Consider the following 26,676-nt stretch of genomic DNA (forward strand, 5'->3'; position numbering starts at 1 on the left):
AATTTAATCAAATAATACCAAATCAAGAATATCTATTTTGTCTTCTTCAACATTTTCTGATGACCAATAATGATGTTTTGAGATATTTAAAGACTAAAGTGTATATGAACTAAACATTTAAGTATGAATTATCAATATTCAAATGATTTTAATAGTATCATTATCTTCTAGTTTTTACCCTCCAAATAATAATTTTAAGCTTTCAATATTGAAGAACTATGATATTTTTGGTGAAGAAGAAGCCTATTTTGCGATAAAATTACAAAATGGAAAACAATATTTAAAGACAAACCCTTAGGGAGACACCTGGTGCAATTTTGTGACATAATAAACACAGATTATGAGTTAATTTATGTGTTACTTATGTGGAGTAGAAGATGAAATAATTAAACTCGAAAATAATTAAACCTGACATACCTAATCTCTATATTACTTATTCTTGCATAACTAACTTATGCATTACTAATACCAGCATAAAAATGACCCCTTAGTGCAACCTCAATTTACCCCCTTTAGTGTCCTTTCTCGTTCCAACTCAACACCTTTCCTCCATTAATCGGCGAGTGAATGAATACTCCTCCCTTACTTCTCTCTATATCTCTGCGGTTGTGTTTAGTATCTCTTTTTTCTTCTCACTTTTTAGCTTTATTACTTTTTTTTCTTCTTTACTATACAAAATATCTTAATTTTATACTCCATCATACCTCCATCATACTTTAAAATCATTCTATTTTAGTGTTAATATATATCATTTTTAATTTTTATAGAGCACCAACATGATAGTTTTAAATTATAGTCAAAAGGGCGCATATACGAGTAATCTTAAAATATAATAGAGGTAATTTAAATTTTCATTTTTCATAAGAAGTTTGAATATTTAAAGAGAAAAGAATCAAATTTGTTCATGTAGTACTTGAAATTTATCATATTTGCCCTTTGTTTGATTTCTATTGTTATATTATTCTTGCCATTAGGAAAATCTCTTTTTGCCCTTCACCCACTAACAGAACTTTAACGTGTCTTTCTCGAAGTATATAGACACATGGAGCCTATCCGTTGCAGTGATAAGAATAAATACGAGATAATTTGCTAATTATAAAGTTATAGTAGACAAAAATGAAATAAAAAATAAAATTGAATAACAAATTTAGACCTTTTCCTTTTTGAAATGAATTTATTGGAAGAACTTCACATTTTTTAAGTAAATTTATGCAATGAAAATTCACATTAAACAACTTATTAGCATATATAATTCTTTTTTCCTCTCCTTCTTCTTCTTCTCTCCCTTTTTTTTCATTTAAAAAAAATATTTCCTAACATGGAGAGGAAATAGTACTACCATTGACCAAATCAAAATTAGAAAGAACACACAAAGCACACAGAAATAGGAAAATTCCAATTACCTTCTCCTCCCTCTCTCTTTCTCTTCAATCCTTCAATATCAGGGAATGGGAGAGACTAGCAATTCATCAGATTTCAAAATTTTCATTCATTAATTCATTCATTACATACATAGAATATAGCTATACAGATTCATTTCACATACAAAAGTGTGTGTGTTTTTGCCTTGAGACTGGTTCAAGAATCCCTTTTTTGTTTTCCATTTAATATGGGGTTCAGCAAGTTTTGTTTTTGAGGAAAAGGAGAAAAAAGGGTCTCTGAAAATATTATCAAGATATTTAAATTTGCTGTATTTTTGGATCTAATAGTGACAACAACACCGTTGTATGATTCAAGAATCCTTATTTTATCTTCCATTTTTATGGGGTTTAGCAAGTTTTGATTTTTAGGCAAAGGGGAATAAAGGGTGTCTGAAATATTATAAAGATTGTTAAATTTGCTATATTGTTTGATCTGATGTTGACAAAAATAGCGTCATTATATTTGGATTGTTTAAGGATTGAGGTGGTTGGATTGGGTGGTGACTGGTGAGAGGAATAGGGAAAGTTAAAGTGGAGAAGCAGGGAGGAAGAAGAGATGCAGCTGCACTTCTCACCTAGCATGAGAAGTATAACAATATCGAGCAGCAATAGCAATGGAGGGTTTGGTGAATTGATGAAGATCAAAGTAGCAGCTCGCCACTTCTCCTACAGAACACTATTTCATACAATACTTATCTTAGCTTTCTTGTTGCCATTTGTCTTCATTCTCACTGCTGTTGTTACCCTTGAAGGTGTCAACAAGTGCTCCTCATTTGGTACTTTAAAACTACTCTCTTTCCCATTATGATAATTTTTGGATTGAGGTATAGTTGTTTTAGTTGTTGTTGTTGTTGTTGTTGTTGATGATGATGATGATGATGATGTTATTTCCATTATGTTAATGTGAGCTAGATCATCCATTGACCTTGCAATTAGCTTGCTGATCCTGATGTTTTTTGCGCCGTTCCTGATTCCTTTTGATTGGATTTCATGTCCTTTTCTGATTGTTGATTAGCTTAAAATTTATTAGAGTTGAATTGCAATTATGCTTTCTAGGAGTGGTTTAACCTTCGGAGACCTCTACGTTTAGAATGAGATGATTTAAATGGAGTAACGTGGTCAGTGAAGATTCATATAACCGACCCCAACTTGTTTGAGGCTGAGCCATTGTTGTTTGTAGAGCTGAATTGGGATTCCTTTTTTTTGTTGACTAATTTCATCAGCAATGTAGCCGACCTCATCTAGTTTGGGATTGAGGCACACTTCTTGTTGTTATTGTTCATCAATGACGCAGTAAAGTCATTTTTATTTTTTAGTTTGGATCGTTTTGGATGATATTGAAGTCGTGTTGATTACTTTGACATTTGGATTGTGTAAAGTATGGGGAAAGTTGAGTTCTTTCTTTCCCTAGCTTAGTCAAGTCTTCAGCTTGATGGCAAATGCACCCTTAAAAGGAAAGGATGGAGATACTCATAATAAAAACTTATTGCAGTCCTTGACATTTCTTTTTGTGTCATTTTACAAATGTTTACCATTTCAAAAGGATTATGTATGTACTTTTGTTCTTTTGGTGGCAAAGACTTGATTGGGTTCAAATCATGGATGTCTATGCGTGCAAGAGGACTGAGGGTTGTTATTTTTTTTTTTTGGTTTGTGGTATTTCTTAGAGTCTAGAAAAAGGTGGTTTCTGGCACATGTAGCCTAAGTATCTGCTCATTGCATCGACTGATCTTGTCTTTCAGTTTCTCTTGGATGTCTTTGAATGCTATTTTTTCTGTTCTGTAGTGAAGAAAAAGAAGAAGCTTTTCCTGGTCAGATTCTTTTGGGGTTTGGGACCCACATTAAAGTACCAGTGTGTGTAAGAATCCTGTTTGGTCTGTGTTGTTGGATTTAGTTATGATGCTTGTTCTTGCTGCTTCTTTTGGTTGCTCAATTTTACTTCTGTATAGTTAAATCACAGCGCCACCTTTCACTGTTACAATTTAACTAACATCGTGACAAACCTTAACTTCATTCTTTATTCATTGATATATTCAGATTGTTTAGGCAGACGATTGGGACCAAAGCTTCTTGGACGTACTGATGATTCTAAGGTAAATAAACTTCCCTCTGTATCATTTGTTGCTGGTTTGTAGTGCCAATGATTTTCAATCCTGTATTAAGCATTTATCTAGTACTGCAGAATACATTTCCTTAATCCAAGCCTTTATCGTTCATTGCTATTTCAGCAGAGGTTGGTTAAGGATTTTGTTAAGATCCTCAATCAAGTGAATTCTGAAGAAGTGCCAGCTGGCCTGAAGCTCCCAGAGTCTTATAGTCAACTTGTTTCTGAAATGAAAAATAACAAGTACAGTGCAAAAGAATTTGCTTTGATGCTGAAGGGAATGGTATGTGCAAATAACTGTTCTTCTCCATTTTTCAATTGTTCGTGACTTCATGTTCAATTGATTTATTAACTTGGCCTGTTCATTTGGCTTTATGACACACTTGCCTCCAGTCCCCACTTTGTTTTTGAGTGGCACAATATTTGCGGAGAATCCCTTCTTCTTGTTAGGCATGGGTTTGTTGTTCTTGTGATTGAGCAAAATGATTCATATTGTTATCTTCATTTTCATGCTTCGTGATGATTCGTGTTGTTATCTCCCTTTGTTCAATGAGCTTGTGAATCACTTTTAGGTTGATGTTTAGTATTGTTTCCTTTAATGCTTTTGTATGCATTGTGATGAAGTGTATGTACCTCATAGCTCATTTTTGCTTCATCTAATAATTTACTATTTTGCAGATGGATAGATCTGAAAGGGAGATCAGGGAATCAAAATTTGCGGAGCTCATGAATAAACACTTTGCTGCAAGTGCAGTTCCAAAAGGCATTCACTGTCTTTCGCTGCGGTTGACTGATGAGTACTCATCTAATGCTCATGCACGCAGACAGTTGCCTTCGCCAGAACTACTCCCTCTGCTTTCTGAGAAGTTGTTGCACCATTTTGTATTGTCAACTGATAATATCCTAGCTGCTTCAGTTGTGGTCAATTCTGCTGTGCGGTCATCTCTAAAGCCTGAAAAAATTGTTTTCCACGTCATCACTGACAAGAAAACATATGCAGGGATGCACTCCTGGTTTGCTCTGAATCCTGTCTCTCCCGCTATTGTGGAAGTTAGAGGTATTCATCAGTTTGACTGGTTAACCAGAGAAAATATTCCAGTGCTTGAAGCAGTTGAGGGCCATTATGGTATTCGGAAATACTACCATGGAAATCATGTACTAGGGGCCAATCTCAGTGATACTAGTCCACGATCTTTTGCCTCAAAACTACAGGCTAGAAGTCCAAAATATATTTCCTTGCTCAATCATATTCGAATATATTTGCCAGAGGTAACACTTTGTCTGACATTATTGCCTTCTATTTTTGCGATGGAATTTGAAGGATGAAATAGTGAAGTCCAAAAGCCTTACATCCTTTCCTCTCACTGGCATATGTACATATGTACTCTATTGGGTGACCCCTGGTTTTGGTCTAATCCACCCACGACATTTGAGGCTTAATTAACCTTTTATTTTATTTTTGTTTATCTGTTATAGACACATGACTGGAGCTTGTAGAACTTCAGTTTAATGCTTATCCAAATTATAGTGCTAAAGGGTACAGATTTTTGTGCTCCACAAATCATTCACATTTCATGTGCAGTATGCAGCTAATAGGATTGGATTTTCTAAGTTTTGTATAGAACTACATTACACATGTAACCTAGCAATTTCAAGGCTTATTCCAGATTCGATCCCGAAGCAGTATGGACAAACAATATCAGCCCCAGATCTGAATTTGTTGTTGAGCCAATATCTTAATTTTATGTTGTGAAATGCTATTTTGAAATGCCCCCTAATACTACAAATGCTGCAGCCAGTGACACTTTTCTTTTTGCCTTTTTCTCCTTGCTGTTAGCAAGTTTTATTATTTAATTCTTTCACGTAATTCCCACCTCTAGTTTGTGTAGATATACGGTTCTTTTTCCCAATACTAATCTGAGATTCTATATGCAGCTCTTCCCAAACCTTGATAAAGTGGTTTTCTTGGATGATGATGTTGTAATTCAGCGCGACTTGTCTCCATTGTGGGACATTGACCTTAAGGGAAAGGTGAATGGAGCTATTGAGACTTGTAAAGGAGAAGATGAGTGGGTGATGTCAAAGAGATTCAGAAACTACTTTAACTTTTCTCATCCTCTCATAGCAAAACATTTGAACCCTGAAGAGTGTGCATGGGCTTATGGGATGAACGTCTTTGACTTACATGCATGGAGAAAGACAAATATAAGAGACACTTACCATTCATGGCTTAAAGAGGTAGTCCGATCCCGCATGCTTAATGATATTTAACTAATTTTCCAATTTGACATACAAACCAATAAGTGAATGCTTAATGAACGTCTTTGGATTAGTTTTCTAATCATGCAATAGATGTAGTTATTTAGCATTCAATGAATTGACTTTTTTCATTTCTTGTATGCTTCTTGCTTATGTATCTTGTCTAATTTGTGACTTATTCAGCTTTTCCTCCTGAAATTTTCTTCTCGATAACACTAGCACGTGCTAATTCAGCATTCACTTCTTGGTTTGTATGCTTTTAAATTTACTATTCTACTTTCCTGTTTTACGTTAGAACTTTTTTTTTTAAATTAATAGGTTTAAAAGCTGTAATTTTTATGTTCAAGAGTTCTTTGTTGTTTGTAATTGTCGCTGTCTTTAACTATTGAAGATACAAGCTGCATGAAAGCAGGACATGGAATCTTCGCATTGCATATCACCCCCCTAACGGGGTTGGTGTATACTTAGATTTGGGTGATTGGACTATCTTGTATTATAAATATCTTAATTCTTGTAAAGAATAGTAAGCATGTGCTATAAATTGACATTCTTGACCTCTTTATCTTTTGTAGAATCTAAAATCAAAATTGACAATGTGGAAGCTTGGAACACTACCTCCTGCTTTGATCGCATTCAAAGGTCACGTTCACCCCATTGACCCTTCATGGCACATGCTTGGCTTGGGCTATCAGAATAAGTCCAACATTGAGAACGTAAAGAAGGCTGCTGTAATTCATTACAATGGCCAGTCCAAACCTTGGCTGGAGTTAGGCTTTGAGCATCTCCGTCCTTTTTGGACCAAGTATGTAGACTACTCGAACGATTTTATTAAGAATTGCCACATATTGGAGTAATCAATGGATTATACTTCAAGGACAAAACACAAAGCAGGAATCCGAATGAACCTTTTTGGCTAGGAAACTTCAAGATCCAATTGATAAGGAGATTCTTAGACTGACTGAATTTGGTCAGGTATAATATTCAGGTTATCGGATTTGCTGCTTTGGCTCACTTCTATGAAGAGAACCTGCATTTCTAGCATTGGTATAAGATTCATTCTTTCAGTCTGTAAGAAGTTCATCTATTTTCGTTGAGCGGAGAAAAAGGACATTCTTTTTGGCCTCTTAGCTGGGGTGTAGCTTATTGTCACTATTGTTTAGGGGGCAGAAAATGCTACTCATTTGCCATTGGTGATAGGAGCTGATATGAGAAGAAAAACTAGGATGCAGGCCATGTTGAAAAGCTCCTACTTTGGCCCCCTTAGATTTAGAGTTAATTCTTTTATCTTAAAATATTGAATCTTTTTCTTTATATTGTTGTCATCACCCACATTTCAACTTCTATTACTTGATTTAATTATCTCTATCATATTAGACTTTATGGAGATTTTTGTCATAATGTCCCACATAGTGGGGAACTACTTTGTACTTGTATGAGTAAAAATGGCGTGTGGTAGCCACTATTGAAGGTGATATTTATTTTTTATCCAGCAATTCTAATGTTGAGAAAAAATAGTCACTGCTCTATTAAAATTAATATGAAAAAATATTTTTATCCTTTCTTCCATTGTTTTTCTTCTCAAACTCTCGCTTCTTTCTCTCAAATTCGATGCAGAAACATTTATCATTCGTAAGTTTGTGAAAATGATGATAAACGTCGGACAGAACTTAGAAGCGCAAAAGCATTAATAAAAATTCATAATTTCTTTCTTTGTTCTTTTCGGATGTCCTTATCATTGTTCTTTTATCATTAATTTAATTTTTGTTAACTCGTCAACGTACCAAACAAGAAATTGTAGGATGATTTGGTTGTTACTCTCTGAAATTGTACTCTTATTTTCTTTAGATTTGTAATTCTTTCAATTTTATTTATTGGAACATTCAATAGCAAACTACGATGATTCTGGAAGAATTTTGTGCACTTCATTTGACATCAATCTTATATGTAAATTGCAATTATTATTATTATTATTATTATTATTATTATTATTATTATTATTATTATTATTTTTGTGAAAAGATACAATTAACGTTTGGTTTTCTGCTACGTTATGGATCCTGAACTTATAGTTACAAGTTCAGAAGTTAAGGACAATTGGTCCTGAACTTCGAGTTCCAAGTTCAAAAGTTAAGGACACTTGATCCTGAACTTACAGTTACAAGTTCAAAAGTTAAGGACAATAGGTCCTGAACATAGGCTAAGAAGCCCAAAAGTTAAGGACAATAGGTCCTGAACTTACAGTTACAAGTTCAAAAGTTAAGGACAATAGGTCCTGAAGTCCTGAACTTAGATTAATAAGCTCAAAAGTTAAGGACAATAGGTCATGAACTTAGGCTAGAAGCCCAAAAGTTAAGGACAATAGGTCTTGAAGTCCTGAACTTAGACTAACAAGCTCAAAAGTTAAGGACACTCGGTCCTGAACTTACAATTACAAGTTCAAAAGTTAAGGACATGTAGTCTTGAAGTCCTGAAGTTAAGTTCAAAAGTTAAGGACATGTAGTCCTGAAGTCCTGAACTTAGAGTTCCAAGTTCAAAAGTTAAGGACATGTAGTCCTGAACTTAGAGTTACAAGTTCAAAAGTTAAGGACATTAGTCCTAAAGTCCTAAAGTTAAGTTCAAAAGTTAAGGACATGAGCAGAAGGGTATTTTCGTCCGGGCAGTTAAAGTTTATTAAAGTAGTGGCTAAAGATTAAAGACATTTTAAATAGTGGCTTAAAAGTAAATACATGTGTTATTAGTGGCTAACCGTGCACTTCCCCGTTCATGAGATGCAATTGCTATATGCAGAAATTCTTTTATGTACCAAGTTTTCCACTTACATACCTTTACCTGTATTCAAGTGCTTGAGTTTAAGTTCTCACTGTAAAAAATGTGTATGCAATCATGTGAAATTACAAGGCAATTACGAGAAAAATTCTATGACAAGTAGTACAAACTAAACCGAAAAACCGCACCAAACCGAAAAGTCAAACTAAACTGATTAAAAAATCCGACTAGGTTTGGTTTGGTATTGAATAAAAAAAACCAAAGTAAACCGACATATAAATATATAATTTTTTATATATTTTTAAGACTTTATATAGAATTTTCCTTACAAAAATTCTAGAAATATTTGGGATTTTCTTATGGATGTAATATTTAGGCCTCATTTGTTTGCACTTAATGGAGATCTGAATCTTAATCATTCAGATCTCACACATTAAGTGTGTTTGTTTAAAGTCTGAATCTTAATTATTCAAATCTTAATCATTAAGTGTGTTTGTTTTTTTTACTTCATAACTACTTAATGAGTCTGAATAGGTCTGTATGATTAAGATCTATTACAGAGACTTAATTTCATTAAGATGCTATCACATATTCATTATTAACTACCGCCACTGCCTACCATTATCAACTACCGCCACGCCACCACCACCACCATACTCAACCACCACCACCACTATTACCACCACCACCATACTCAACCACCACCACCATCATACTCAATCATAGTCGCCATCATTATCGACCATCACCATCCACCATCCTCACCACTCCGACCATCATCATTCTCACCTACAGTCAATACTTATCCACCTCAACTATCACAACCAACCACTCCACCACTATTAACAACCACAGCGGACACCACCCATCATTATAACCTACCACCACCTTCCTCAATCACAAACCACCACCCGCCATGATTAACTAACACCACCCACCACCACCATCCTCAATCATAATCGCCACCACTACCAAACATTACTAGCTACTAGCATGAACCACCATCATCAACCAAAACTACCACCAACCACCGCCTCTAGTCGGTATTCACCCGTTAGCCATCACCAACAATAACTATCATATTTTAAAAAACTATATATTTTATTGATAGAATATTAGATTAGTTAGTATTTCATTTGAATTTTATGTTTATTATTTTTTAAATAAAGATAAATTTTATGCATTCAGATGTTAAAAATCAAACAATCTTAATTTTTAGTATTCAGATCTTAATACACATTTTAATATATTCAGATGTGTATTCAGATTCAGATGTCTTATTCTTAATACACATCTTGATATTCAGATGTGTATTCAGATTCAGACGTCTTAATCTTAAAGAAAACAAATGAAGCCTTAATAGAATATGAAGTATTCCATTTTTATTAACCTTAAGTAATGAGTTATATGATCGCTTTCTTATCAAGTGCTACTGAAATGCGTTAATCTTTTTTTTTTCTTCCATCTTCATATGTCAATATTTATTAAATTCTTATATATTTTTCGAATTTGAAGTGGTATTTCGACAATCTAAAATTAAATATAACATATCATTAATTAGGTATCATATTGGTTTATATGTTTAATTAGTAAATTCATTTAACCTTGAAAGTATACATAAAAAAAAATTATTGTAAGACTACTAAAAAAGTAACTATCATGTGTTATTAACAAAATTCTCTCGTAAAATTATTTTAATAGATCATATGTTTGTCAATTTTTACAAAACATATATTTACTTATAAAAATAATTAACAAAGTAATATTGAAATAATATTCATGTAACAAAAATCTGAAAAAAACCGACAAAATCGAACCGATCCATATCGATATAGTTGGTTTGGTTTAGTTTTAATAAAAATCGAACCGACCCAGTCCATGTACACTCCTAATGACGAACATTAATAAAATGGTACTCCCTCCGGTCTATTTTAAGTGCTTTTTGGCTCTTTTCACACATATTAAGGAATTCACCGTTCATCATTAATTAATAATGAAATTGACCATATTAACCTTAATTTGCTCATTGAAAATAGAGTAAATATCCTAAAATCTGCCTAAACTATCACCTTTTTGTAAGTTTCCTACTTAAACTATCGTCTGCCCCCAAAACCCCCTCGAACTATATCCTTCTTCGTATTAAAACCCCTTTGCTGCTTATGTGACGTATTGTGTGTAACAACTCGTGAAAGAGAGCGTGAAGGCTAGAAAAATCCATCAAAATGGCTCACATAGCAGTGTCTAACTGCTAATTAGCCTTTATTTTTTCTAAAATTTTGTATGTTGTATTTTTATTTTTCTCATTTTTTTATATTTCATTCTTCTTCTTCTTCTTCTTCTTCTTCTTCTTCTTCTTCTTCTTCTTCTTCTTCTTCTTCTTCATTCTTTCACCTTTCTTCTCTATTTTTTCACCTTTCTCCTCCATTTCTCCATCTGGTTTAATCTGAAATTCTTCCTCTCTCGTTATTGAATTCTCTTCAAGCTTTTAAAAAATATTTGCAGAACAAGATATATGAGAACAATAGAGTTTTCAGTATGCAAGAGAGATAACCCACATAAAAATTCTATTATATATTTAAAAAGTACATTCGCCTATTTCCTTCGTGCAACTCTTTCTTCTGTACTCAAGTGGAAAAGAGTGGATGAAGTTGGTGACTGTAATTTATTTCGGTAGGATGCGGAAGACTTAGAACTGACAGGAAATACCAACAATAAGAGAGAACAAATGGCAAACAATAGTGAACCGATTTTATATTAAACAACCCAAATTAAATACTTTGCAGAAAGAAGACAATCACTGTCTTAACGGAAATAACCCAATAACCCAAATCAAGGGTTATTAGGAACAAATGAAAGTCAGAACAAAGCTAAATGGAGAAGATTGCTAGTAAGAGAAAGAGAAGCCATTATCGAAAGATTGGAGAGAGAGGGGGATTTTAGTACTTAATATTTTTTGCCCTACACCTCCTATATATTTTAATCGGGTGAATAATATGTACCTATTTAATAGATTGGGATAAATATTTAAAATACGTAATTAAGTTATTTTTTATTAGGCTAATTAATATTCATGTGGAGTGCCATGGCACATTTCTTACAAATTTACGAGAGTGTATCATCTACACCATTAAAAATGCGACAGGATTATTTTAATATGAAGGAAGATATAGTTCTGAGGGATTTTGGGGACATGCGATAACTTAGGTAGGAAACTGACAAAAAGGTGATAGTTCTAAGGTATTTACTCTAAAATATAACAAATTATTCCTAGACTCTTTACTCCAAGGGCAACTTTGGAAAGAAGAAGTTAATTCCTTCTTGATATTTGAAAAAATCAAATATTGTGGACCACAAAAAAAGGGTTTTGGCATAGTATAACATACCCATATAATTGGCAGAAAATAGCCCTAATTATAGATATTGACATCAAATAGCCAATAAATATATATCACAATAATAATATGTATATCACAATTTTTTTCTTCTTCTTTGTCTATATCACCATGTATATTAAAATTTTATTTTTATTCTTTGTATATAAATAATATTATTCTTTGTATATCAATAATATAAAATTATATATATATAGTTATTGCTGCCTTTATATCAATGTATATCACAATAAAAATATTGTATTATTTGTATATTACAGTGTATAACACATTGGACATGTGTATACCAAAATAGATATCATAAGTTTATTTTTCTTCTTTATGTATATCAAAAATTAATTTTCTTTGTATACCAAAATATTATTTACTCCCACTATTATATTTATTATTTTATATTTTAGAACTTTCTTAAACATGCTATATCAAAAATTTATTTTCCTTTTTTGCTCAATAATTAATAATTATATTATTTGTATATCACAATGTATAACATAATAATAATAATAATAATGTGTGTATCAAAAAATTTAATAAAATTTTATTTTCCTTCTTTGTATAACACATTTCAGATTGAAAACTCAAGTTCAAGACGACTTCACATGTATATCCCCTATTGTAACCCATGTATATCTCTATGTACATTAGTGATATCTCATGTATATTATATGTATCTGTGTATATCCATAAAAATTTGTGTTATATATACAATATACAATGTAATATACATGGGCACCCATAAAAAAATTATGTTGTAGACACGATATACAAAGTGATATACACAGACGTCCTTAAAAACCTGTGTGTGATATACACTGATGTACACGATATACAACGTGATATACACATGTCGCAGTTGGATTTTAGGTCTGGTTTTTTACCTGAAATCAATCTAAATCACTTCTAATCTTGCTCAAATTTTGTATATAGCCTCGTTTAGGTATTTTCAACCAGTTTCAATCACACCCACTCATTCAATCCAATCAAAAAAAAGAAGAGAGAAGAAAAACAAAGTTGAAATATATTTTCTCCCTGTTAGTTTTTGCTAATCTTGCTCAAATTTTATATATAGTATCGTTTAGGTATTTTCAACCAATTTCAATTACACCCACTCATTCAATCCAACAAAAGAAAAAGAAGAGAAAAGAAAAACAAAGTTGAAATATATTTTTTCGCTCTTAGTTGTTGCTTCTGATTTTTATGATGTGAGATCAACCTTACCTTTTCATCCCACTAATTTTTTTTTGCATAATTTGCAAGAATTTGTGCTAAACTATGAGAGCAAAAGAGATGATATAGAAGAAGAAATACAAAGAGAGAAAGGGGGAGGGAAACCAAAATAAGCGTGTAGTTCTTTTTGAGAAAAAATATAAAAGAAAGTAGTTTTTTTAAGATTTGGTTATATAATACCAATTGTTTGGGGCTATCTTTGCCAAAACTAATATAAGGCTAAAAACTTACCAATTTCTATTATGTGTTGTTATAGGATGCCAATTTTTTTTCTTCTTTTCTGCTGAGTCCGAATGAATTTTCTGGTGGGCCATAATGGGCTTTCACTAGTGGATCTTGCTTTTAGATCCATTCCTTTCTCTACAGGCCCACCAAGAGCCCTCTGCCACCGCTCTGGCTACCCACCCCCGCTCTCTCACACACACCAGCAAGCAGTAATGGGTACAAAGTTTAATCAACTTTGTATGTGCATAAGATTTGCTCTTGTAAAGTTAATACTATTATTTATATAAACAACTTTTTAATACTTTCAGGTGAAGAAGAAATGGAAGGAAAAGTTATGGAAGGGGTAGCATCAATAGCACTTCTAGAAAACGGGTCAATTTCGGGTCATTTCGTTCATCTTCCCCATTCTATCTGTTATGGTCTCCATGGCACTGGTATAATTACTCAATTTGTCACAAATCATATATCTACTTTTCCTCATTTGGAATGCATAGGTTGTTATTTTTTTTTTGTTCGAAATAACACTTCGACTAATCTATTGGATACTTGTTACTCTACTTGATACTTCTTACCTCTCACGAGTTGCAGGTAAAATGAAATGAGTAGCTCTGTCCACTAATGAGGGTTAGTGTTTTTGGTTAAGTACATTTGGTTCTTCTGCACCCAAGGGTGCCTATTAGTCAATAAAGTGGATTAGAAATTATGGGGTCTTATGTTCGGACTCCACTTGAGGCAAATAATACTAGGTTGATTTCTTTCATTCCGCCTAAGTTATGGTGGACAAAGTTATTTGGTACCTAAGTTGGTGAGAGGTAGCAGATTTGTTATGGAATAGTCGAGGTGTACGCATTGGTTCGGAAACCATCATAAAATAAAAATAAAAGTGCATTTGGGTCTTTTAAGTATTGGGTTATAACTATGCTAGGTGATTTTATTTCTATCTAAGTCTTGCCTAAGTCTTGTTGCGCAAAGTTATCCCGTCCCTGTACGGGTAGGAAGTAGCAAGTACCCAGTAAAATTGTCGATATGCTAAGCTTTGCTGGGCAGAGTCAAGTAGTAGGTACCTGATGGTATAGTCGAGATGCCTACAAGCTGGCCAGATATCACTGTTATGAGAAAATGAAATAGTGTTTGGGTTTATAACACGTCATTAACTTTGAAATCTTCTTATATCCTACTTGTGAACTTCTCTATGGACTAAAGTGAAACATTTAAGTTATATTGTGTTTCAACTCTCCCTTCTATTTCACCTTTTTTCGAGAACCTAATTTAGTTACTTTTACTACATCTCTGATCAATCTACTAATTGAGATACAATAGAAGTAACTAAATTAGGTTCAGTGAATTGAGGTCGCTTATAAATATCTACTATAACTCAATTCCAAACTAAGCCTTAGGTCATTCAAATCTTTTGCAACTATTCCCGCTATATGTAACGTGTGTCTAGATGAGCATGTTCTTAGTCTCTTGACAAATTCTGTATTCGTAGGATTTGTCATGGTTAACCTATTTTTATATTGGTCGTCAACCTAGTGCGACCCTCCTTTATCGTGGTTGACATAGGTTGAGATCACTTCTAGTGTATCTATATATCAAATATTGCGGTGTTCAATTGGATTTTGAACTAATTCTGTTTCTCCCTGAAAGAGATGGTTTGCGAAAGGGAATGCAGCAGGGGCGAGGACTACCGCTTGGTCAAGCTCACAATAATTGACTACAATGTAAGAGCTATTACCTATGGTTCTCTTCCAATCATATTACCATTATTTCTTTGTAATTAACTTGTTAGCTTAGCGATTTTACCAGGGTGTGATCAGCAAAGCTTGATCTTTCTTATTTCCTTAATTGTGGTGTATCATAGAAAAAGAGAGAAAGGGATGTCGTAGTGGAGTGCAGAGGACATGATGCTGCAAGGATTCACAATGTTGACCATGCTCATGGGTGAGTAGCCTGAAAATTACTTTGAAGAGTGTTTTAGAAAGGAAAGTTCTTGCTTTAATCCGAAGCGTCTCTCTTTAGCAAAAAATGTATATAACTTCTTTTGTGTGAAACCTTTCAGAGTTCTTCCAGTGTTTATTCTAGTCCTCGCTCTTGGAGTAGGATGGAACTGGAAGCAATTTCTTGCATCCGAGAAAACTCTACTTGAATCCATTTAATTTTTTGTTATCGGCAAACCTGTACACACCCTATAATGCTTTTGCTGAGGTCAATTGCGATTTTGACTTGAGGCATAAGGAGTGGGTAGAGGGCTGCGACTCGGGTGTAAATTTTATCTAGGATTTGATAGTGTATGGACTGGAGTCATCTTCCAAACATATTAGCTGTACTTTAGAACTCTAAACCTTAGTTTCTTTATCTTTTAAAAATTGTTATTTTAGAAAGATAAAACTTTTGAGGACCATGAAAAAGAATATTCGAAAGAGTACGATAGGTTCAAGGGAATAAAGAAGCATATTCATGTAGCAGAAATGATCATCACACATATGGCTAAGGCTGGCTATATAAGTTAAAGGCTTCTCTCCATTGTACTTTCCTAATTGTGTTGTATTTCTTTATCACTAGATGGGAGGACGATGTTGTGAATATGGTCGACCAGAAGGATCAGAAGCACAAGATTCTTGTTTCTTTCGAGTGTGAGACACTGAAAGCAGGTAAAGCAGCTGAGGACCATATCAACAAGTTCATGCCCAAATTAGCCGGGATTGATGCTGTTGGTAAAGTTACCATATTCCTATCATTTTACACTTTGCAAGATTTCTCTTTCTGATCGTAATATGAACCTGAAACAGTGTTTGCCTTTCTCTAATAATTTTAGTTATGGCCCAGCAATTTTATGTCAAACTGTTTTTCTTATATGTAAATCAAACAACAGTTTTAGACTGACGGGTTTCATGACTTGGGTATACTTTCTGTGTTGCTGCTCCTCGTGGCAGTTCACCATTTACTGTCCCTCTCCTGCACCTTCTTATTCTAACAAAGGAAAACACAAAGAAGGGAAGGAGGCTTTTCAAATCTTTACCTCAATTAAACATCCAACCTGGAAAATTCACCATCATTTGCACCAATTTGTAGTATTATGTTTTGAAAGTGTGGACCCTGTTATGATCTGCAGCATGCTAAGAATGGATGAAATAGTACTGTGCTTGACTCATATTTCCTTCTTTCCTGCAACTCTTGGTGATCCTGGGTATCTTTTGAGATATTTACCTGTTAATGCGTCCTTTTTTTTTTTTTTTTTTTTGCCTCCTGAATACTGGCTAAATGAAGACCTTCTGCATAAATCTCTGCGACTACTTAATTAGATATGAAGCTTTTATGGAGTTGGTTTTGATTTAAGAATCAGCCGAACAACTCTCTCTGTTAATTTGACCAGATTACATCCGGAACCTACTTAAGCCATCTTTCCTCGATGGAAAGGTACAGAAACAAATTTAACTGTCTGGTTGGTGTTTTATTTGCAAATCCAATGTTAAGCTTATTTTATTGTTGCATGGAAGTGATTTATCTCTACCCTTCGTATCTTCTCTGCCACATTTCTAACAGCTAGAACTTGCAGTTAACGTTGGCAAGATGAGCATCGTAGGCTTAGACTTCGAAGATGAAACTGGAGATGGAGATGATAACCAGCAGCATATTTGACGCGTCCAATTCCTGTAGTACCATCTTTTTGAGCTGCAGCTCTCATCTGCTGCCTTTGAGTCACTCGAGCACTTTGACTTGAAAACTATTTCAGAAGTTAGGCCGGGATGTATTTATCTTGTTAGTCATGTAGTTTCAGGCTTATTATCTTGGTGTTGTGCCGCTTCTTGTAATTATAGTAACTTAAAAAGCTGCTATAGGTTTTGCTAATTTTCACTTTAGATTAAGATGTATTTCCAAGTGTTGACAATGTTATACTGGGGGATTCGAGCTCAGAGCTCAATTGTAAATATATGGTGCACAAAGTCAAGCTAAACTCTCGTGATTACTATTACGCTATGATTACAATTTCTTTACTCATCAAGTATAGAATGCTTTGCTTTCATCGTTGAAAGCATTTCCAGTACTAACAATTAGTGTACATTTGTATATTTTCTGTCATCTTTTACGACCTGAGACGGTTTTCTTCACTGCTCCAACAGACACTAAGAATTGATCCAGGGATGATAGGGTCCTCATGTCATCTGGAGGGAAATAGCTAGCAGCCTTTCCTAATAGTGAAGAGAAGAGAAGCGAGAGAGAAGGCCGAGTGACATAGCGCTCGCCCAAGAGATCATCAAGAAATGCAAATGCTGCTAGCAAATCTGACCTGCTTGCATTTATCGGAGCTGCAAAATGAGCAGGGATAATTCTTGTGAATCTCCAGTCTCGAACTATGCTGTCAATCCAATCTCTAACCTGAAGTTGTAAGGAATACACCATATTATCAGAAGAATAGCGGAAGAAGGCAATCAAAAGAACGCACTCCTACACTTTGTCCTGACAGGAAAAGGATATTAGTTGCTTCTCCCGGGATGATATATGGCCCAAACTGTTGTAGGCGACTCTAAAGATGAGGGGTAACACCATTGCTTGTGCATGCAGGCATCATTAAACATAGGATCCTAGATTTATGTTACTATGTGTTGGGACAAGGTTATCTTATCAGATACAAAAAAATTGCAACGCCGCCTCAGTCCCAAGCAAGTTGGGATTGACTATATGAATCCTCATTGTCCATGTCACTCCATTTAAACTCGTTTTGATCCAATATTATTCTCGTCTTTAGTGGAAGTCAATAAAGTTTTAGGCAACAGTTTTGCAAGAATGAAAAACAGTGAGGGGTTTATTGAGTGTTAGGCTGTGCCAAAGATTTGCACATTGATTGTTCGATGAGCCAAGATATATTTTATTATGTAAATGCGAGAAAGCATGACTTGCCTTTTCAGGAACTTTGCTGAAAACCAATGTTTTAACAATTGGTGAAACAATTAGCTTTTGTGACATCTGAGCAAAGCTAGCATTTGGCTCCAGTAGATTTGATGGACCTAGAAACAAAATCTGAAGAACCATCCTCTCCCATCCTGAAAAAATGCAGAAAATACAGATAAAGCAAATTACTGTGCAATTTCTTGGATCTGCCATGTTGATATTTAAGTATATGAAAGTGTAGCCTCTCTAATATCCGAGCAGGCAACTTAATATGCTTTTAGATGAGATTGTCACACAATTCAGGTGTTCATCAACTTCTTGGTTACCAGTAGAGGACTAACCTTTCTGTCGATTGATTTTGTTGTCAACAACAGGTTCATCAGAAACTTCTTTTCCTTTACTAAGTAGTTTAACAGCCAAACCATTCTCTGCAGATGCTAACAAGGATTCTTTGCTAATACATTCAGGTGGAGTCTTCGGGACAAATATCACAGCATCTGTCACCAGCAGTGTCCTTGACCGTTTATGATAGAAAGCCACCTCAACATATGGTCCAATTCCTAAAAACCAATAGGCAAAAGTTTATTAGATTTGAGATACAAGGTACAACAGCATAATTCGGAATTATATGAGTGTTGGGTCTGTTACCAACTTCTGGAGAGCTCAAAACCTTCTGCTTAATATCATCAGCCCATGGTGTCGACATATCCTCATCTTTTAGTGTTTTTGCACGGAAAATCCCAAAAAACTCAAGAGGCAAATTTAAAGGCCAACTCCATTGCCTTGGTGCTACCCATACCTCAGCCTTTGGGAACTTTCTGGAAAAGGGGCCAACAAATATTTTGTGCTCATATGCAAATGTAGGAAGGACGATATATTTCACTGGATAACCTAACTCTTTCACGAGCTGAAAAAGGAAAACACACTTGTAAACATCAACATTTTGTGGTTTTAATTTATATATGTTGCGGAAGCCAAATGTATATAGTGTGAATAAGTCACAACTACTATACCAAAAATTATGACAGCCACCAAATAATAAATAAGACAATAAAGCAACAATAAAGGAACACCAGAATTTACGAGGTTCGGCTAATTTTGCCTACTCCTCGGACACAACCAATATTTTATTTCACTCCAAAAATACAAGTGAAATAATACTAAAGAGAGAAGATACAAATGTCTTAAACAGATGAGAAGACAAATGAGAGGTGTGTTTAAATCCTAAACATTAAGCCTTCTTTTATAGGGGGGAAATCCCCCCAACCCTTCTCTTCCCACCGATGTGGGACAAAAAGTTTTGCCAAATTCAACAAATCTCCACCTTGGCAAAATTCCACATCTTCAATTTTCTCTCAATAACAAATTTTGATTGTGTCTTCATCTTCAATCTTCAGTTTTCAACAATGTTGATCAAATCCAAACAATGTTGAAACTTGACCGCAGTCACCACCTTTGTCAGCATATCAGCAGGATTCTCCATAGTATGAATTTTCTTCACTGTGACTCCACCTTCTTCTATGATTTCTCGTACGAAATGATACCGAACATCAATGTGCTTCGTCCTTGCATGATAAACTTGGTTCTTCGCTAATTGAATAGCACTTTGACTATCACAAAAAATTGTGATACCTTTTTGTTCAACACCAAGCTCCTTTAGCAATCCTTGAAGCCAAACTGCCTCTTTCACAGCCTCTGTAATAGCCATGTACTCTGCCTCTGTTGTAGACAAAGCAACTGTTGACTGCAAAGTAGACTTCCAACTAACTGGTGCCTTTGCAAAAGTAAACACATAACCAGTAGTTGATCTTCGTTTGTCCAGATCACCCGCAAAATCTGAGTCACAATATCCAACTACAGACAGATTGTCTTCCTGCTCAAAAACTAACCCGACATCTACAGTATTATGAATATACCGTAGAATCCACTTCACAGCTTGCCAATGCTCCTTCCCTGGATTGTGCATATATCTGCTAATAACTCCAACAGCTTGTGAAATGTCAGGCCTTGTGCAAACCATTGCATACATCAAGCTACCAACAACATTTGCGTATGGTACCTTTGACATATACTCTCGTTCAGCTTCATCCATTGACGACATAATAGTACTTAGCTTAAAATGGGAAGCAAGTGGAGTACTAACTGGCTTAGTCTTGTCATCTATGCCAAAACGTTGAAGTACTCTCTTCAAATATTCCTTTTGAGATAAACAAAGTTTCTTTGAACGTCTATCTCTAATTATCTCCATGCCAAGAATTTTCTTTGCCTCACCCAAATCCTTCATCTCGAACTCCTTCTTCAGTTGAATCTTCAACTTATCAATTTCTTTCGAATTCTTGGAAGCTATCAACATATCATCAACATCTAGGAGAAGATATACAAAGGAACCATCTTTAAGCTTGTGCAGATACACACAATGATCGTATTTGCTTCTCTTGTACCCTTGCCGCAATATAAACTCGTCAAATCGCTTGTACCATTGTCTAGAAGATTGTTTCAATCCGTACAACGATTTTTCAAGTTTGCACACCATATTTTCTTTTCCAGCAACTTTGAATCCTTCTGGCTGAGTCATGTAGATTTCCTCCTCCAAGTTTCCATGTAAAAACGCAGTTTTTACATCCATCTGAACTAGTTCCAAATCCAATTGTGCTACCAAAGCCAACATAATTCTAATGGAGGAATGTTTTACAACTGGAGAAAACACTTCATTGTAATCAATTCCCTCCTTTTGAGCATATCCTTTGGCCACCAATCTTGCTTTGTAGCGAACATCTAATTGGTTAGGAAATCCTTCTTTCTTTGCAAATACCCATTTGCACCCAATTGCTTTCTTTCCCTTCGGGAGATTGGCCAATCTCCATGTATGATTCTGATGAAGGGACTGTATTTCATCATTCATGGCAATCCTCCACTTATCTTCTTCTGAACTTTGGACAGCGTCTTTATAAGTAGTAGGAACATCATCAGCTACAATTGAGGTTGCACAAGCAACCGTCTCTATGAGACGAACATGTTTCGTTATTGTTCTTTTTGGCCTGCTGGTTGCTATTGATTCAAGTTGTTGTTGAGGTTCCTGAGTTGGAATCTCCTCTACTGGCTCTCCTTCCAGAGGGTAATCTTCATTTGTTTCCTCCTCTGCTTCTTGTGTAGGAAAAATAAATTTTCCCTCAAACTCCACCTGCTTAGAAGCACCTTTATTTTGTTTGGTATCTTCTGTTACCTTATTTACCATAGCAGATTCATCAAAGGTAACATCCCTACTGAATATTACTTTCTTTGTCATAGGACACCATAAGCGATATCCTTTGACTCCAGAAGTAATTCCCATAAAAATAGCCTTTTTTGCCCTTGGATCCAATTTTGACTCCGTCACATGATAATATGCAGTTGAGCCAAACACGTGCAAAGAGTTATAATCTACAGCAGGTTTTCCATACCATTTTTCAAATGGTGTCTTGCCATCAATAGCAGCAGATGGTAGACGATTAATGAGGTGGCATGCATATGTAATTGCCTCAGCCCAAAATTCTTTGCCCAAGCCAGCATTGGACAACATACACCGTACCTTCTCCAGCAAGGTCCGGTTCATACGTTCTGCCACTCCATTCTGTTGTGGTGTATGTCTAACAGCGAAGTGTCGGACGATGCCATCATTTTCACAGACCTTATTGAAATGATCATTTTTGTATTCACCTCTATTGTCTGTGCGAATACACTTGATCCTCCTGCCTGTTTGATTCTCCACCATCGTCTTCCATTTGAGAAAAATTCCCAGCACTTCATCTTTGTTTTTCATTGTATACACCCACACTCTTCGAGAAAAATCATCAACAAAGGTTACAAAATAGTGCTTCCCACCCAATGAAGGTGTTTTGGAAGGACCCCAAACATCAGAGTGTACATAATCCAAAATGCCTTTAGTATTATGGATCGTTGTACCAAATTTAACCCTTGTCTGTTTCCCTTTGACACAATGCTCACAAAACTCCAAGTTGCAAGCCTTTACTCCTTTTAACAATCCTTGATCTGATAGAGTTTTCAAGGATTTTCCTCCAGCATGTCCCAAGCGCATGTGTCATAGCTTGGTTGCTTCTGCCTCTTTGTCGTCACTGGATGTCACTGTCGCTGTCCCAATAACTGTACTGTCCACGATAGCGGTACATATTATTATTATTCCGATTAGCCTTCATTACCACTAGTGCACCGGAGCATACTCTCATCACTCCATTTTCTGCAATGATTTTGAACCCTTTTGATTCTAGGGCTCCCACAGAGATGAGATTCTTCTTCAAATCCGGTACATATCGAACATCTGTTAATGTTCTGATCATTCCATCATGGTTCCTTAATCGTATTGAACCAATGCCATATGAGGTAAGAGGGCTGTTATCCGCTGTGTGGACGACTCCATATTCTCCTTCTTGAAATTCCACGAACCAGTCCCTGTTGGGACACATATGATAGCTACAAGCCGAGTCCATCAACCATATGTCTGATGATGTTGATGACTCTGTTGTAACTAATGAGAAGTCTGAATCATCACAATCAACTACATTTGAATCCATAATGGCCTTTCCATTGTTATGTTTGGCCTTATTCTTCAACTTCGGACAGTCTTTCTTCCAGTGCCCTTTTTCTCGACAAAAGGCACATTCATCTTTGCTGGGTCTGGATCTTGACTTGGATCTTCCCTTCTTTGTCCTCGTTTGACTTTGAGGACGACCCCTCACAAATAGTGCTTCTCCTTCTCCGCCCTTCTGTTTTTCTCGCTTTCTTTGTTCATAGCTGTACAAAACCGAACAAACTTCTCTGAGAGAAACTTCGTCATTTCCATGGAGTAGAGTAGTTTCAAGATGCTCGTACTCATCAGGAAGTGACGCCAACAACATCAAGGCCAAGTCACCATCATCATAAGTTGTATCCATATTTTGCAAATCCGTGACCAACTTATTGAAACTGGTGATATGTTCATTCATCGTGGTACCAGGAACATAGGTGAAGTGAAACAGTCTCTTATTCATGTACAATTTATTTTGACTGTTTTTCTTCAAAAATTTATCCTCCAGTGCTTTCCATAATCTACTTGCAGAAGTTTCCTTTGTGTATGGATATTTCTGCTCTCTAGCAAGGTAGGATCGAATGGTACCACAAGCAACACGATTGATAATTCTCCAATCTTCTTCTCCAATAGCATCTGGTCTCTTTTCTTCAATAGCAAGATCTAGCCCTTGTTGAAAAAGGACATCTAGAACCTCGCCTTTGCCACATCCCAAAATGTCCGGACCCGTCAAATATTTCTACCGCAAATTTTGCATTTGACACAATTCTTGTCATAAGCGAAGATGCCAATGATGACGTATTGTTGACACTTGATGTAGATTCTTCTTGTTTATTGTCTCCCATCTTTGACACAAATATTATTTAATAGCTGACGACACAAATCAAGATTATTTCCTTTCTGGTGTGGAAGATCAGACTAAGCTGCAACCACAGAGCATACTAAGACAGAATCTTGACACAGTTACCAAGATAAATCTTTTCTGATGTGGAAGATCAGACTATGCTGCAACCACAGAGCATACTAAGACAGTACCTTGGCTCTGATACCAATTGTTGCGGAAGCCAAATGTATATAGTGTGAATAAGTCACAACTACTATACCAAAAATTATGACAGCCACCAAATAATAAATAAGACAATAAAGCAACAATAAAGGAACACCAGAATTTACGAGGTTCGGCTAATTTTGCCTACTCCTCGGACACAACCAATATTTTATTTCACTCCAAAAATACAAGTGAAATAATACTAAAGAGAGAAGATACAAATGTCTTAAACAGATGAGAAGACAAATGAGAGGTGTGTTAAAATCCTAAACATTAAGCCTTCTTTTATAGGGGGGAAATCCCCCCAACCCTTCTCTTCCCACCGATGTGGGACAAAAAGTTTTGCCAAATTCAACAATATACACTGATCAACTCATTTTAACTGGTTACGGAGAGTGATTACTCTATTTGTCAAGTTAAACATAGGCTTATTATGAAAAGTTACATGTTATAGTAGATCCAACTTAACATGATAACCTAAATATCTATCAACTGTTAGTGCACAAATCTTAAACACTTCTAACAATATAGCATGTTTACAGCCAATCGTAGATCAACACCATCAGTAAACAAGAACCCCTATCAACTTCATCAAAAATAAAGATGGGAAACAACCCCTATAATTTCTAGTCATTTCAATACTTGAAATACTGAGAAAATATCATCCTCAATCCAATCTACTGAAAAATCATTGATAGTTGACGATGTTGGCTTTAGAGTTACCTGAATACACTCTTTGGTTGGAGCAATAGGAGCATGAACCCACAATTCACCAGATTTAAGTTTGATGACAGTCATTCTGATGTTTGTTGAAACACTGCTGAATCCCAATGCTTGCTCTTGCTCAAATAACCATATGCTGTCTTTGACAACCTGAGATACTAATGATGAAAAAGTGTTAGTGGCACAATACGGGTACTCTGTCTGAATACATACAGTTTTTCTGAAGATCCTCTCTACAGATTACGATGCCGAGCTATATCTATCAATCACCTAATATAACAATTCAAAAAAGACAGGTAAATTAAGACTGTTCTAGTTAGTCCAATTCCGGAGTCTTAAATGCAGTATATTTCATTATGATCATACACCTGCCAGGAATTTTATTAGCGAAACTTGTTATTTCTCCCAGATATCCGTTTTAGTTAAACATGAAAGTTGCTTCTCCAAAAGATTTTGAGTTTTGCTTAACTGTTAAGCCTTTACAGAGCCAAAAGAACTAGCAGACATGAGTATGTTTCTCACGTCACTTCATTCCATCACTCAGTGTTGCTCGGATCCTCCACAATTTCGGCTGCACCCATATCGGATCCTCAAATGCACTATTTTTGGAGGATCCAGCACAGGTATGGCTTGGAGTATCCAAGCTAATAGCCATCACAGAACCTCAGGTCGAAGATTGTTTTTCAGTATCTAGGTTTTGTAATGTCTTCTTATATATGTTTGTCATATTATGCCGTGTTTAAAGAACAACATAATTCCTAAGTAACAGTTGATGTTGGTGTTGGCGGTAAAGTCTAGTAGTTACTCTTAATAGTAGACATCCTATAATGTGGTGAATTGATCTGAAATATAACAAAAAGAATGATGTAGAGCCACGAAACACTACTACATAGTTAGATATCAGAGAGACGTCCATGTCTCACTGCCATTCAATATCCAAATGAATTTCCACATAATTGATCTAGGAGAAAGAGTCAACCCCAAACATGAAGGGAATATTGCAGACCTAACAGTAAATAAATGTCACCCTTCCTTTTAGATGAAGTGATCACATGATATAACATTCACTTTTAGATTCATTTTCCTTTAAGCTATAGCTCATAGTTTAAGTTAATCTTCTGATAAATGGACCTTGGACCTAACTCAACCCAAAAGCTAGGACAGATGGCCTCCCACGCCCATCGATGTGGGACTCAACAAATTCAAAAGAATCCAAAGAGAAAAAAGACAATCAGATTAACTTCTATAAACTGACAGCATAAGAGAAATTTTACACCATAAAAAATAATTATAGGTAGTGCCTATAAAAAGTGGGAATAGTGACCAGCAAAATAATACTACTATAGTCCAAAAAGAATCCTTTAAATTATCATTAAATTCATGAAATATGATCAATCAGGTGATTCCATTTTTGGCACATAAACACTAAACAGCAGCATAATTGCAAGAAAAAACTAATGGTTACCTCAGTTCTAATGGTGCGTCTATTAAGAAAAGGACCAAGAGGAAAAGGAAATCCAGTGAAATTGAGGTAAAATCTCCCCCCACTAACATCATTACTCTCTTCAGAAATTTTACCTGTACCAGTAGCAGATACTACCAAACAAATATCATTTCTAGCTTTAGTTCTTCTGCTTTTTAACTGAAAATTAAGACTCTTTATGGGAACCCCACTACTGAAATTGGATCCAAATTCTCTAGAAGATGACGCGCAGTGGAAAAATGTAGATTTTGTTGATGCCACAGCCATAGATGATGCTACCATTATTTCTCAAATTAAACTTGGCAATAGAGTAAAAAGAGTTAATAGAGGTCCTGTTATTATCTTGATGGTCGCATTTTTGACACGTGGACGATCCATTTTAGATTGTCCTACTTGGAATTTTAAATAATTTTCTGTGGACAATAATAAATTACAAATAACAGGGAAATTTAACGAACTTTCCAAAAATCTCACCTCCTACCTTGAATTTCAACCAGATAATGCAACTATATTATTAATTAAAGCTACCTCGGCGAATTATACTTAATACGGCTTAGGGGTCGTTTGGTTTGATGTA

General features: G+C 35.3%; 3 protein-coding genes across 7 annotated transcripts; 2 read left to right on the top strand and 1 right to left on the bottom strand.

The window, feature by feature from the left end:
- The first annotated feature begins 1,316 nt into the window (after positions 1-1,316).
- Positions 1,317-7,179, top strand: LOC107809782 (putative galacturonosyltransferase 13). 2 transcript variants are annotated; one of them, XM_016634473.2, is made up of 6 exons: positions 1,317-2,197; positions 3,459-3,514; positions 3,653-3,808; positions 4,204-4,794; positions 5,461-5,763; positions 6,357-7,179. In XM_016634473.2, exons 1-6 carry the CDS (start codon positions 1,978-1,980, stop codon positions 6,636-6,638), a joined length of 1,608 nt encoding a protein of 535 aa, XP_016489959.2. In that variant the 5' UTR covers positions 1,317-1,977; the 3' UTR covers positions 6,639-7,179. The 2 variants fall into 2 exon arrangements, with proteins under 2 accessions (XP_016489959.2, XP_016489958.2); XM_016634472.2 differs by having other exon boundaries at positions 1,332-2,197; positions 3,650-3,808.
- Positions 7,180-13,429: 6,250 nt separating this feature from the next.
- Positions 13,430-17,393, top strand: LOC107809783 (uncharacterized). 3 transcript variants are annotated; one of them, XM_016634474.2, is made up of 6 exons: positions 13,430-13,631; positions 13,703-13,828; positions 15,042-15,115; positions 15,256-15,335; positions 15,957-16,108; positions 16,951-17,393. In XM_016634474.2, the coding sequence occupies exons 1-6, from the start codon at positions 13,463-13,465 to the stop codon at positions 17,031-17,033; spliced, it is 684 nt and encodes a 227-aa protein (XP_016489960.1). In that variant the 5' UTR covers positions 13,430-13,462; the 3' UTR covers positions 17,034-17,393. The 3 variants fall into 3 exon arrangements, with proteins under 3 accessions (XP_016489960.1, XP_075101106.1, XP_016489961.1); XM_075245005.1 differs by having other exon boundaries at positions 15,957-16,045; XM_016634475.2 differs by having other exon boundaries at positions 13,430-13,610.
- LOC107809781 (uncharacterized) lies at positions 17,340-26,558 on the bottom strand. Of its 2 annotated transcripts, none has more exons than XM_075245003.1 (6): positions 26,082-26,558; positions 24,617-24,766; positions 18,933-19,191; positions 18,626-18,844; positions 18,294-18,436; positions 17,340-17,771 (listed from the first exon to the last, which is right to left on the bottom strand). In XM_075245003.1, exons 1-6 carry the CDS (start codon positions 26,379-26,381, stop codon positions 17,472-17,474), a joined length of 1,371 nt encoding a protein of 456 aa, XP_075101104.1. In that variant the 5' UTR covers positions 26,382-26,558; the 3' UTR covers positions 17,340-17,471. The 2 variants fall into 2 exon arrangements, with proteins under 2 accessions (XP_075101104.1, XP_075101105.1); XM_075245004.1 differs by having other exon boundaries at positions 24,617-24,774; positions 26,195-26,403.
- Between the last annotated feature and the right edge of the window lie 118 nt (positions 26,559-26,676).

The sequence above is a fragment of the Nicotiana tabacum genome, chromosome 22, assembly GCF_000715075.1.
Source record: "Nicotiana tabacum cultivar K326 chromosome 22, ASM71507v2, whole genome shotgun sequence".
NCBI lineage: Eukaryota > Viridiplantae > Streptophyta > Magnoliopsida > Solanales > Solanaceae > Nicotiana > Nicotiana tabacum.

Coding starts and splice junctions, on each gene's coding strand:
- LOC107809781 (XM_075245003.1), bottom strand. CDS start 26,381: ATGGTAGCATCATCTATGGCTGTGGCATCAACAAAATCTACATTTTTC. Junction 18,845..18,932: donor TTTGAGCTCTCCAGAAGTTG/GTAACAGACCCA, acceptor ATTGGTTTTTAG/GAATTGGACCATATGTTGAG. Junction 17,772..18,293: donor TCAGCAAAGTTCCTGAAAAG/GCAAGTCATGCT, acceptor TTACAACTTCAG/GTTAGAGATTGGATTGACAG.
- LOC107809782 (XM_016634472.2), top strand. CDS start 1,978: ATGCAGCTGCACTTCTCACCTAGCATGAGAAGTATAACAATATCGAGC. Junction 4,795..5,460: donor TTCGAATATATTTGCCAGAG/GTAACACTTTGT, acceptor TTCTATATGCAG/CTCTTCCCAAACCTTGATAA. Junction 5,764..6,356: donor ACCATTCATGGCTTAAAGAG/GTAGTCCGATCC, acceptor TATCTTTTGTAG/AATCTAAAATCAAAATTGAC.
- LOC107809783 (XM_016634474.2), top strand. CDS start 13,463: ATGAATTTTCTGGTGGGCCATAATGGGCTTTCACTAGTGGATCTTGCT. Junction 13,829..15,041: donor TTATGGTCTCCATGGCACTG/GTATAATTACTC, acceptor TCTCCCTGAAAG/AGATGGTTTGCGAAAGGGAA. Junction 15,336..15,956: donor AATGTTGACCATGCTCATGG/GTGAGTAGCCTG, acceptor CTTTATCACTAG/ATGGGAGGACGATGTTGTGA.